Source organism: Daucus carota, chromosome 5 (assembly GCF_001625215.2).
Source record: "Daucus carota subsp. sativus chromosome 5, DH1 v3.0, whole genome shotgun sequence".
Classification (NCBI taxonomy): domain Eukaryota; kingdom Viridiplantae; phylum Streptophyta; class Magnoliopsida; order Apiales; family Apiaceae; genus Daucus; species Daucus carota.
In genome coordinates, this window is record NC_030385.2 from 2,124,190 (window position 1) to 2,136,662 (window position 12,473).

At 36.8% G+C, this 12,473-nt stretch overlaps 3 protein-coding genes and 1 long non-coding RNA gene across 4 annotated transcripts in view; 2 read left to right on the forward strand and 2 right to left on the reverse strand.

Moving 5' to 3' along the window:
• The window catches only part of LOC108223356 (probable protein phosphatase 2C 60), a 100,344-nt gene that overhangs the window by 8,001 nt on the left and 79,870 nt on the right, over positions 1-12,473 (reverse strand). The gene's annotated exons all lie outside the window — the stretch shown is intronic.
• Positions 2,222-3,775, forward strand: LOC108220879 (shikimate O-hydroxycinnamoyltransferase). Its single transcript, XM_017394762.2, has 2 exons — positions 2,222-2,690; positions 2,820-3,775. The coding sequence occupies exons 1-2, from the start codon at positions 2,283-2,285 to the stop codon at positions 3,708-3,710; spliced, it is 1,299 nt and encodes a 432-aa protein (XP_017250251.1). The 5' UTR covers positions 2,222-2,282; the 3' UTR covers positions 3,711-3,775.
• LOC108222183 (shikimate O-hydroxycinnamoyltransferase) lies at positions 8,622-10,335 on the forward strand. Its single transcript, XM_017396087.2, has 2 exons — positions 8,622-9,086; positions 9,276-10,335. Exons 1-2 carry the CDS (start codon positions 8,676-8,678, stop codon positions 10,149-10,151), a joined length of 1,287 nt encoding a protein of 428 aa, XP_017251576.1. The 5' UTR covers positions 8,622-8,675; the 3' UTR covers positions 10,152-10,335.
• On the reverse strand, positions 10,367-12,145 carry LOC108220997 (uncharacterized). Its single transcript, XR_010292516.1, has 2 exons — positions 11,191-12,145; positions 10,367-11,079 (listed from the first exon to the last, which is right to left on the reverse strand). It is a non-coding gene; the product is annotated as an uncharacterized LOC108220997 (long non-coding RNA).

The window sequence follows — 12,473 nt, forward strand, 5'->3', positions numbered from 1 at the left end:
TAAAATTTCGATATTGAATAGATTTGAACGCAACATTTGCTACCACGTAGTTCGACCACCCTGATACAGACGTCCGAAACTTTAGGTTGGTTGAGCGGATAATAAAAATTATTATTTTTAACTGATTTTTTTGTAAATTAAAATTTTAATTATATATTTTAATTCATATTAATTTCAAAAACAATACTTCTAATTAACCGGTCAAATTATTTAAAAATATGTAAAAAAAAATCAAACATTATATATTAAAAAACAGAAGAAGTATCGTATACGTTGACTATTGTACTAAAAAAATGTTGCTGCTAATTCGTTTGGCGGTGTCACTTGTTGAAAGAAGTGCTCAACTGCATGCTACTCCCAGCCTATACAGTTGAGAACTATTCCAATATCAAAACTAATGTTGGTAAAAGTCTTGTTTTTCTCAACTACATTTGATACTCTAAACATAAATACAGTTTGAATTTATTTGTTAAATATATGAATGTATATAATTTCAAAGGGAAATAAATGATAGCGAGGACCTTAATTTGTAGGGGGGCACGAAGACATTTTGGACGGCTAGCCGCGTAGTTGTAGTTGTGGTTGTGGCTGTTATAAACTGTGTATTAAGATTAATGTCGTTGCTAAGGGGTCATTTGTTAAATTTGAATCATATTTTATGAATGAATGAAAATTTTGGATGAATAGTGTTCTGAACGATTGAGTTATGGTTCATTTGTTAAATTTAAAATTGATTTTCTGAATAACTATTTTAATTTTAATATTATAATTTAAAAATATAATAATAACTTTTTTTAATATAAAACAAACTAATATCATATAATATAATAAATCACAAGTTTAATATTAAAGTTTAAAACTTAAAATTAAAGAAGATATCACATACAGTATGTAATTAGTTGGATCACAGAGGCTATATGGAGTATGGACCATTCAGATAGAATTTTAAGCTCCTGTCGTCCAGAGCTTTTTTGCTCTCGTCCAGACTTTCAAAATGTGAGAAAAACGGCATGAACGCGCAAAAAGAATTGGTTTAGTCCATATCCTCTCATTCACCCCTAAACAAATGAGGTCTAAATCATGCAATTAAGTAATCAACCGCAAACGTACTAACTGTGTATCAGAAAAATTAATAACACTTATTCCTATTAGAATCAAGCATCGAACTGAAAGTCAGATTAGAATCATGCATCGAACTGAAAGTCAGAGGTTTCGAACAATTTTGGGAGGGAGACGGTCGTGTCTCCATATTGTTACGCGAGTGATGAACGACGTGACCAGGACTTTTAGGTAAACATCTCGCCAACTTTCTTTCATGTATTCGCGACATGAATTTATCATTTCGATTACTGCTTCAGGAAACACGTTCTAACTTCTAACTTCTAAGACTATCTTATTTACAAGATTTTTATGACCTTCTTATTTCGATTAGTCTTTTCATCATAACAGAATAAATGTATGTTATGGACCATCTCATTGATTCGATACTAATTTTTTAGGACATGACAAGAAGATATCATGTTTATTGTATATAATTACTAAGATCATATCTAAGTCGATTAATCTGCTGATTCATTTATTGTGATTCATCAGAGTATTTTGTGATAGGTCGAAAAGTTTTAATCAAATTAGTAAGATATATGTCGAGACTTAAGAATTAGTTGGAGATTTTCAAATAAATTTGAGATATTTAGAACACCGGTATAAATAAGAAATGAGTATGATTATACCTTAAACAAGTGTTATTAATTTTTCTGATAGATATTTTGAAATTTACGAATTTATCTATTTATGAAAATGAAAAAATGGGAATCAAAATTTATCGATAAAGCTGCTGATTAGAGATTAATCGAACCGAAAATCGGATTATTATAATATAATAATAATAATTATTATATTAATCCAATTTATTATATAATAAATTATTTAGAAGAATTAATAGTAATTAAAATCGGATTTTAAAAGAAAGATTGGAGTGATATTTCGCAAGAGACTAATCAAAATTTAATTATTTAAAAATTGGGATTTTTAGAACATGCTGTATATTTTGTACATTTAGTTGATTAGTCGTGTTTCACTGGGTGCGGTGGTTGGTGATTGCTGACCACCTTTCATTTCCCAATTCATTTTAAATTATAAAAATAGCTACCCAAATGCGACTTTCCTTATTTAAGTTATTATAATATTTTAAATATATTTTATCATTTATATATAACCTCCTCGTTACAATCTTCAGCTCAACCAATCTGCACACTCTTTCCCCTCACCACCTTAATTTTCCAATGAAGATCACCGTAAAAGAATCAACGCTAGTGCCTCCGGCAGTGGAGACGCCGCGGCGGAGGCTCTGGAATGCTAACGTGGACCTCGTGGTGCCGAATTTTCACACGCCTAGCGTGTATTTTTACAGGCCAAATGGTGGTGACAACTTTTTTGATACAAAAGTACTCAAGGATGCATTGAGTAGAGCTTTGGTTCCTTTTTATCCGATGGCTGGACGATTAAAAAGAGACGATGATGGCCGCGTCGAGATTGATTGTAACGGAGAAGGTGTGCTGTTTGTGGAAGCTGAGTCTGATGGAGTGGTGGATGATTTTGGTGATTTTGCACCAACTTTGGAGCTTCGGCAACTTATTCCAGCTGTTGATTATTCACTTGGGATATCGTCCTACTCGTTATTGGTTTTGCAGGTGAGCTCTGATAACATGTCAAGTCACATGAAAATGTTAGGAAACGGATTTATTAGGATCATATTATATTTTAACACTCAGTTACACGTGAGCTTAGCTAAATATGTAAAATGATTTTTATAATTGCAGATCACATTTTTCAAATGTGGTGGAGTGTCACTCGGTGTTGGTATGCAGCACCATGCTGCAGATGGAGCCTCGGGGCTCCATTTCATCAACACATGGTCTGATATGGCTCGCGGTCTTGACCTCACCCTCGCACCATTCATAGACCGCACCCTCCTCCGAGCCCGTGAGCCACCACAACCTGCATTTCCTCATATTGAGTACCAAGCCCCTCCTTCCATGAAACTGAATCCTGATCCCAAGGAAAGTACTCCTGAAACATCCGTCTCAATCTTCAAATTAACGCGAGCCCAACTCAATGCCCTCAAAGCCAAGGCCAAGGAAGATGGCAACACCGTGGCATACAGCTCGTATGAAATGCTGGCAGGACACGTGTGGAGGTCCGTGTGCAAAGCCCGTGGACTTGCTGATGATCAAGAAAGCAAGCTGTACATCGCGACTGATGGAAGGTTCAGGTTACTTCCTCCTCTCCCAGCAGGCTACTTTGGCAATGTAATTTTCACTGCCACGCCTATAGCTGCAGCGGGTGATCTCATGTCAAAGCCATTGTGGTTCGGTGCTAGTAGAATTCACAATGCCTTGGCACGCATGGACAATGATTATCTAAGGTCAGCTCTAGATTACCTGGAATTGCAGCCTGATCTTAAAGCACTTGTCCGCGGAGCACATACTTTTAAGTGCCCAAACCTCGGAATCACTAGTTGGGGTAGATTGCCAATACATGATGCTGATTTTGGATGGGGAAGGCCGATATTTATGGGACCTGGTGGAATTGCTTATGAAGGCTTAAGTTTCGTGTTGCCAAGTCCTTGTAATGATGGGAGCTTATCGGTGGCCATTTCTTTGCAAGCAGAACACATGAAGCTCTTCAGCAAATTGTTATATGACATCTAAAAAAACATCCATCATATCATACATGACAAACTTGCGGTTATAGTCTATATAATGTTCTTTTACTATGTAAGCATTATGAAACTTGATGGAAGCTTAATATAGTTTACTTGCGATTTTGCAAGAAAAAACTACAGATCTCTTTATTCTTTTCACTGCTTGGAGAGCAAGTGTTACATAACATCATAACAAACAAACACAATTTAATCGAGGATAGTACATACCGTTTTACCAAATATTTGTTGGGTAAAACCTATGGGTGAGATTGGTTACCCAGCCTATAAAATTTCCAATAGAATGTTCAAGTACAGTTGCTTGACAAATGTATATGAAGAAGATAATTTTCAAAAGTGTGTTATCCTTATCCCCTCTCTCTATCTATCTATCTATATAGAGAGTTTTATTCTAATACAAACTTCCTTATTCTGCAAAGTAAAAACTATCACTAAATTCTCCAACAACCTCACGTACTCCAAGCCATCCACCCCACTTCCGGCAGTTGCACCACCACCAAATCTGTCGCTCCCTCCACTTCCATGCCGCCCGCCCCCTTCATAACCACCACCTCCATTATTGATATCACCATCAAATCCAACCCACCTCCACTGCCACTTCCACTTCACATCCACCTCCATCTCCACCTTCACTTTCGTTCTCACCTCCACCTCGGTTTTCATCACCTCTAGTACCATCTGCCCAGCTTTATTGATTTCAGATATTTGCCAAAAACTACGGAACAAAGCTAAAAGCTCCTTTCATGTCCACTACCTCCATCTCCATTATCTCCACCACCTGAATCAAAAACTAGAACAAATCTGAATATTTTCAACAGGTTCAGGAAGTTTTCACCAATTTATGTAACATTAATCACTAAATCACACTATTCTAAAATTCGGCGATTAATCGGGATTAATCGCCGATTAATCGCTGTTCGGTCGGCCACCGTCTCGATTAAGCGTTAATCAGTAAAAAAATCGTTTTTTTTTGCTGAAAATCGGTCAAAATCGGAATTAATCGGTCAAAAGTCGGGATTAATCGGAAAAAGTCGGTCAAAAATCAGTGAATTTAAAAAATTTAAAAATAAAAAGTAAAATTTTTTAAAATTTAATTTTATATAAAACAAAAGTCACGGAAATGACAAAACACAGAAATTAAAGTTTTTTTTTATTACCTTTCACTCTTTCAATATTAGCTCCCAAACTCTAATTACATAAATTTGCAATATCTTTCTTCTCAGATTCAATCAAATTCAAGTTTATATATGAGATGAATGGACTTGTATATGTATATAAAGACATGTTTTGTGTTATAAAAAATTATTAATCTTTTGATTTTATATCACTATAAATTTATACTATATATAATTATACTAGTGAAAAAGCCGCGCTTCGCGGCGGCGTTATGAATTTTTTATAAATTTAGACAAAATATTGTTTTAGCTACTTTCCCGTCAAACATAATACTAATAAAAAAATATTATTATTTAGGTAAAAATTAATTTGGGCCGTCCTCCCCTTAAACACAATACTAATAAATAATCTTTTTTATAAATTTTGATACGAAATAATATTATAATTCCATAAAAGTTATTTTCAGTCGTGTTCCCGTTAAACATATCTTCAATATATTATATATTATCGAAAATAAGAATTGTATATATTACTTTACATAACTTAAATATAAATTGTATTTTATCTATTATTATTAGTTTGAATAAATATAATCCTATTTCTTTTAGGATTACTAAATAAGAAAAGAATTGTATCATCGTTAGAATTCTATAAGAAATACTATTGTATCATCTTTAGAATTTAATAAGAAATACCAAATAAGAAAAGAACTGTATCATCTTTAGAATTAAATAAGAAAAGAATTGTATTACTTTTAGAATTCTTGGACTTGATTTTTTGAATTATAATTATATTTTCTCTCCAAAATTCAAGAAAATTTAGAAGACTGAATCGAACAATCCTAGAGACGCTCGCATCCTCCTTTATATATATATATATATATAGGGTCTTACTCCAGTACAAACTCCTTATTGTACAAACGTACAAACCAGTGATTATGACAATAATATTTAGTGATTATCAGATTTTAATTTAACAAATACATACATACATACATACATCATCCCCGCCACCACAATCACCTCCAATCACCACCACCACGACCACCCCACCCACCACAAACCACCACTGCCCAACGCCACACACTCTCTCCACCATCCACCACCAACCAACACGCCCAGCACCACTGCCCAACCCCTCTCACTCTCACCCACCACCAACCACCACCACTGCCAGCGGCTCTCTCACTCTCTGGTTGTTCGCTCACCGACCAGTGGTATACACACACATTCACCACTGCTTTTCTTATCTTTCCATCGTGTCTCTCTCCCTCAATCATGTTTCCAGCACTGCCCTCGCGCTGGTGTCACGGATGCCGCCGGCCGCGCTGCACCACCACTCGGCTATGCCGCCCCGTAAGTGCTCCCTCCATCTTATCTCTCCATCAGGGGTCAGATCCCCTGGTAGATTTAGTGATTCTGTTCAATCATTTAGTGATTATGTTCAAGTCATTTAGTGATTGTTTGTACGTTTGTACAATAAAGAGTTTGTATTTGAGCACTTGCCTTATATATATATATTGATGATTGATTAGCACATATATAATTTAAAAAATAATATTAAATTGATTACGATTAATGATCCGATTAATCTCTGATTATCCGATTAATCGCTGGACGGTGCATTCACCGACTAAGTCCGTTATAAACTTATCGCTAGACGGTGCCATTAGTGGTATTCTCTATATATAAACTTCCTCCTAAATAACTGAATAGTTATGACCCATTCTCATAGCTTTTCTATTTATTCTTATCTACTAGCTATCTTCCCGTCGACTTTCATTGTGTCACTCCTGTAACTCATCTCGTCATGTCCGTGAACATCTCATCATGTCAAAACGCTTGTGAATTCTCGGCATAACAATAATTCCAGATTTTATTAACTTAATTAATAGATTAATAAAATCTCCCATGAAATCTGTTTCCCCAATAAACTCTCTTGTGTAGCGTGTTGTACTTGTGTGATCATCAATCAAACTATTGTGAACATCATGCCATAATTATGGTGTAAACATGGCTTCTCCTGTGCTCTAGAAAAGGATTACTCACTCATGCTAAGAATAAAAGAAACATAAACAAGCATCAAAGACATATATATAGAGAGAATATATAATACATTAAACTTGTATTAGTGAAGAACTTGAGATCCAAGCTAAACAAAAGGCTATAGTAGTAGTAGTAGTAGTCGCATTTCCTGACGAATTCAATGGCGTCTTGTCTTAAGGTTAGCCAAAGGTAGCTCATGCGTAGCATTTCAAATATAAGTTTCTAGCAGCTATATGGTTCTCACATTCTCCTTCGTGAACGTCTCGCAACACCGAGCTCACTTCTGTCCTGTTTAGACATCTCTACACATTTCCAACGCCGATTTCTTAAAAAAGACATTATCGATGATTGTAAAACACGAAGCCGTCATTCTCGGCATCCTCGCTTTATTGCTGTTACCCAGCTATACTCCTTGTAGAAGGTAGTTCTTGGTCCTGTTTGTTTACCAGAAGTAGCTTCTGTTTCTGGCTTCTACTTTTCTTGATCCGTTTGTGTAAAGAAGCAGAAGCACTTTTAAGAAGCTGTGAATCCTAGCTTCTCTCTCACAGCTTCTGCTTCTTTTCCAAACACTTTATTCACTTATTTACTTCTCACTTCTGTTCCACTTCTCTAGTTTAAACGAGAAGTCACTTCTTTTAAGTTTGGCCAAACGGCCCCCTTGTATGACTGTATCCATTCGTCCTCCTCATTACTTTCATCCCGAACATCAAAAATCATTACGTCCTCTGGCTCTTCCAACCTTGTCGTCGCCGGCTTCATGATGTGAATAATGGGTATGCTTGCCATGTTGAAATTATGAACATCAAAAATCATTTTGAATGCGGTATTCATGAAAAACTGAAATCAATTGCCCAGGCTTACATTACATTACATGCAATGGTTTCTTGTCACTAGCTTTTTGACAGTGAAACACTCATCAATCCATTGTTTTTGTGCTATTTATGCTAAAACTTGAAATTCGCTGTTTATTAATTATTATTTCTAGATTGCACACTTCAATTTGTCTTCATATTATTTTTCAATTTTGTAGCATTCAGTTTTGTAACCAAAACTGAGCTGACTATAACCGAATCGAATTTTTTTAAATCGAAACTGAATCTGAACCGACAGTTGCGACTTTTAATTTTAAAAACTAAAGATATATGATTGCGATTTTGGTTTCAGCCGGAAACCGAGCCGAGGCTCTCCTGGTTAACATGGGTAGTAGGTGAAATGTGCGGTGTGTAGTCAGCAGTACACCTCACATTTACCATGTGACCCAGATCTTACCAACTTTCTTCCATGATGGTGACATGAGTTTACTAGTATCATTTACTCCGATGAGCTTGTTTTAGTTCAAAATGAAAAAGTGAGCCTCTTTGGATAAGTAAAATATAAGTTACAAAGTTAATTCTTGACTTTTTACGTAAACGATATCAATAAGTGCTTTTAACTTATAAAATCAGAAACTCATGCTCTTAAGCCGGGCCAAACACCAACTAAGGGCGTAACCTAGCAAGCAGTGGTCTGCTTTTATGTATAATTCAGACATTCTTTTTTTTCTAAGAATATAATTGGGACATTTAATTGGTTAGTTGTACATATTTAATTGATTTAGTTGGCCGACGACCTTTCACTTTTCAATTAATTTTGTACTTTATTTTATCATTAATATTTACCAAATAGGCAAGTACAACTTTCCTGGTACAACTTACTAAATTTAGATAATTTTTACCCCTATATATACCCTCATTTTGCCAATTTCTAGCTCAACCGAACTTCAAAAGCTTTCTCCTCACCACCTTAATTTTCTAATGAAGATCACTGTAAAAGAATCAACACTAGTGCTTCCGGCAGAGGAGGCGCCGCAACGAAGGCTCTGGAATGCTAGTGCAGACCTCATACATCCAAATTTGCACACAACTAGCGTGTATTTTTACAGGCCAGATGGAAGTGACAATTTTTTTGATACAAAAGTACTCAAGGATGCATTGAGTAGAGCTTTGGTTCCTTTTTACCCGATTGCTGGACGATTAAAAAGGGACGATGGGGGTCGCATTGAGATTGATTGTAACGGAGAAGGTGTGCTGTTTGTCGAGGCTGAGTCGGATGGAGTGGTGGATGATTTTGGTGATGACTTTGCGCCAACTTTGGAGTTTCGTCAACTTATTCCAGCTGTGGACTATTCACTTGGGATATCATCCTACTCATTGTTAGTTTTGCAGGTGTGTTTCGGCACTCTGATCAAACCGTCCTGTTTTAGGAAAAAACCACACCGCTCACACCACAAACACTCAGGAGTGTTTTCGTTATTTTGTTTCTGTATAAATAAAAATTCTGAGATGTTTAAGAATGAAAATTTATATACTCAGTTATCCTTGTGCTAAGATGTATATGGAATATTATAATTGCAGCTCACATTTTTTAAATGTGGTGGAGTGTCACTCGGTGTTGGTCTGCACCATGTTGCTGCTGATGGACCGTCTGGACTGCATTTTATCAGCACATGGTCCGATATGGCTCGTGGTCTTGGCCTCACCCTCGCACCATTCATAGACCGCACCCTCCTCCGAGCCCGTGATCCCCCACAACCCGCATTTCCTCACATTGAATACCAGCCCCCTCCGCCCCTGAAATCGGGTCCTGATCCCACAAATAGTAATCCTGAAACAGCTGTTTCAATCTTCAAATTAACCCGAGCCCAACTCAATGCCCTCAAAGACAAGTCCAAGGAAAATGGCAACACAGTGGCCTATAGCTCCTATGAAATACTGGCAGGACACGTGTGGAGGTCCGTGTGTAAGGCTCGTGGACTCGCTGATGATCAAGAAACAAGGTTTCTTATCCCAACTGATGGAAGGAGCAGAATAGTCCCTCCACTCCCGCCTGGCTACTTTGGCAATGCAATATTCGTTGCCCCGGTTACAGTTGCAACGGGTGATCTCATATCGAAGCCATTGTGGTATGGGGCCAGTAGAATTCATGAAGCAATTGCCCGCATGGACAATGATTATCTAAGATCAGCTCTAGATTACCTGGAACTTGGAGCTTCTTCTCGCCAACCAGTTGCTTCTAAGTGCGGCTTCGCACTTAATAGTTGGGCTAGATTTCCAATACATGATACTGATTTTGGATGGGGAAGGCCGATATTTATGGGACCTGGTAGAATTGTGTCTGATGGTTTAAGTTTCTTGTTGCCAAGTCCTTGTAATGATGGGAGCTTATCGATAGCCGTTAGTTTGCAAGCGGAAGAAATGAAGCTCTTCAGCAAATTGTTCTATGACATCTGAGAAGATCTATGATGCTTAAGCAAATAAAGTCGGAGATATTTGTATCCACTGCAACTTCCTTTTCCCCGTTCTTTCCTTAATTATGTCACATTTCTTATCTTTTGTGAGAACTATAGTCTATGAATACCTTGTAAGAATTGTGAGATCTTGATGGTATTCGACAGTACATGGCTTTTCTGTTTTATCTATCAAATTGCAGATGAGAAGCAGGAACAAAAAGGAGAAACACGCAAAAACTAGATAAGAATAGTCTCTATCCTTCAACTGCTCGAATTCTGAGCATGTGTTGCAGGTTTAACATAACATCATAACAACCAAACACAATTCAACAGAAGATAGTACTGACGCAGATAATAGACTTTAAGAAGATACAATTCACAAATACTCGAAATCCTCACACATTAAAGCACACTATAAACCTAATGATCTGACTAATTAACTAACAAAGAAGAATGCCTAATAGTGTATTAACTACTGAAGTCGAGCCAGTTGAGTACAACTTCAACGACGCAGGAGCTATCCTCTGCAGGCTCACAAGTTTATTATGAAACCAAAACAGATAGGAACTATTCAACTGCTGAACAACGAATCTAGCACAGAGCAAATCAACCAAAATAGAGAGATTGATCAAGAAATCCAAATATATGTTATTCCCAGCTAGCTTAACTTTTGCTCCATGCCAAAAGAATTGACAACAATCAGAAACACAGAGCAAAAAACAAGAAAACTGAGATGTACAGAGACATAGTCCGGGGCACCTTAGACATCGCGTCATTTTTTTTCTTCCCTGCAGGATCGCGAACAACATTGTTACCACCACCAGAACCTTTCTTTCCCTGAGACTTTTTTGAGACAACCACCTCATCCTTAATTTCATGATCCGCTCTTTCTTTACTACCCTCTTCTCCTCTTGGATTGATCGCCACAACTGTAGTCATGCCATAGAAAACAAAATTTTAAAATCTTAAGAAACAATTCCCAAATGGACAAGTCATAAGAGTCATATGAGTTGATGTCAAACAAAAACTTGTGGCCTTACCATGATCATCAAGATTCTGCTTCACGGACATCGACAGCTTGTTCTCAGTAGCGAAACTCGTTACAATAAGAAGTTGAACACATAGCACAATGATCAATAAACATCTGATAACCCCGGTCATCTTTCTTTGCTGAGACTTCAGTTGCAGCTAGTTAAGATATGCCTAACGGAAGACTCTTCTTGTAAGGCCTTCGTTTTCGCTCTACACGGGGACTCGTTTAAAACACTCTATATATAAACTATATATAAACTGCTTGATATTCAGCAAAGATGCTGGACTATTGGCGAAAACACACCTACTTTTCCGCAGACACAAGTATGATACAAGACTCTCGGGGCACGTCAGCTGTCAAAGGGCCAATTCGGAAGCAACAAAGCAGATCAGAATGGAATTATTGTAAGGAAAGAAAGTTGTCAATGATTCATGATAAATTATTAGTAGAAGATAATATGCTTCACTTAATATACTACTACATACTATGGAATGAAGAGTTTTAGGTATAGGTTTATACGTTTTAGCACACTTTTGAGTTGAATTGTAGGTATGGGCTAGAGCTTGCTTTCTGTTTCGAATGTTTGGTTCAATTCAGGTTGTTCGGCATTTCTAGAAATTCGGATACAAGGACGCAAAAAAAGGTCATCTTAAACTAAAGTCCCGACTGATCTAAAAAAATTATTACGTAAATTTAGTTTCAGACATCTCTTCTTATGCCAACCCGAACGAACCTCTGATGGTATTTTCTTAAGAGGAGAGTGTATCAACATCATATCATAAATTTTAACATGATTGACACAAGGTGGTGGAATTTGATTTTTTTATTAACACACCAGCTCTGGATTTTTCGGAATTTGATTCTGTGATTCTTGCAAGGAGGGAATTGTTCATCCGTTCGAGTTTTAAAAAGCTAAAAAGGAAAAGGAACTGAAATTCGAAATGTGCATGCTAACTGTATAGTCCAAAGTGTAGAAACAAGGGAAAAGCTCCAAACACAAAAAAGTATCATTTTGTTGGCTGTAATTTCGTCCTCGAAACTATTCTAAATGAGTGCTCTGCTCCAGCTAACTTATATGGAATAAGATTCTTTTAGATTTGGGTGCTTTCGACAAATTCGCGTGCGAAAGTTTAGGCCCCAGAACATTATATTAGGGTATGCTTTATGCTGTTGCAGATCATAAATATTTCAAGATACTACTTTGTGATGAAACGCATCACAAGTAAAATTGATGCTTGCATTCCCCGACAGACGAAAGAGAAAGGAAAAAAGAAGAAGCACCCATTCATT

Bases quoted from the DNA above. Each gene is read 5' to 3' on its own strand.
- LOC108220879 (XM_017394762.2), top strand. From the start codon at position 2,283: ATGAAGATCACCGTAAAAGAATCAACGCTAGTGCCTCCGGCAGTGGAG. The intron at 2,691-2,819 runs GTGAGCTCTGAT...TTATAATTGCAG, and splicing joins ACTCGTTATTGGTTTTGCAG to ATCACATTTTTCAAATGTGG.
- LOC108222183 (XM_017396087.2), top strand. From the start codon at position 8,676: ATGAAGATCACTGTAAAAGAATCAACACTAGTGCTTCCGGCAGAGGAG. The intron at 9,087-9,275 runs GTGTGTTTCGGC...TTATAATTGCAG, and splicing joins ACTCATTGTTAGTTTTGCAG to CTCACATTTTTTAAATGTGG.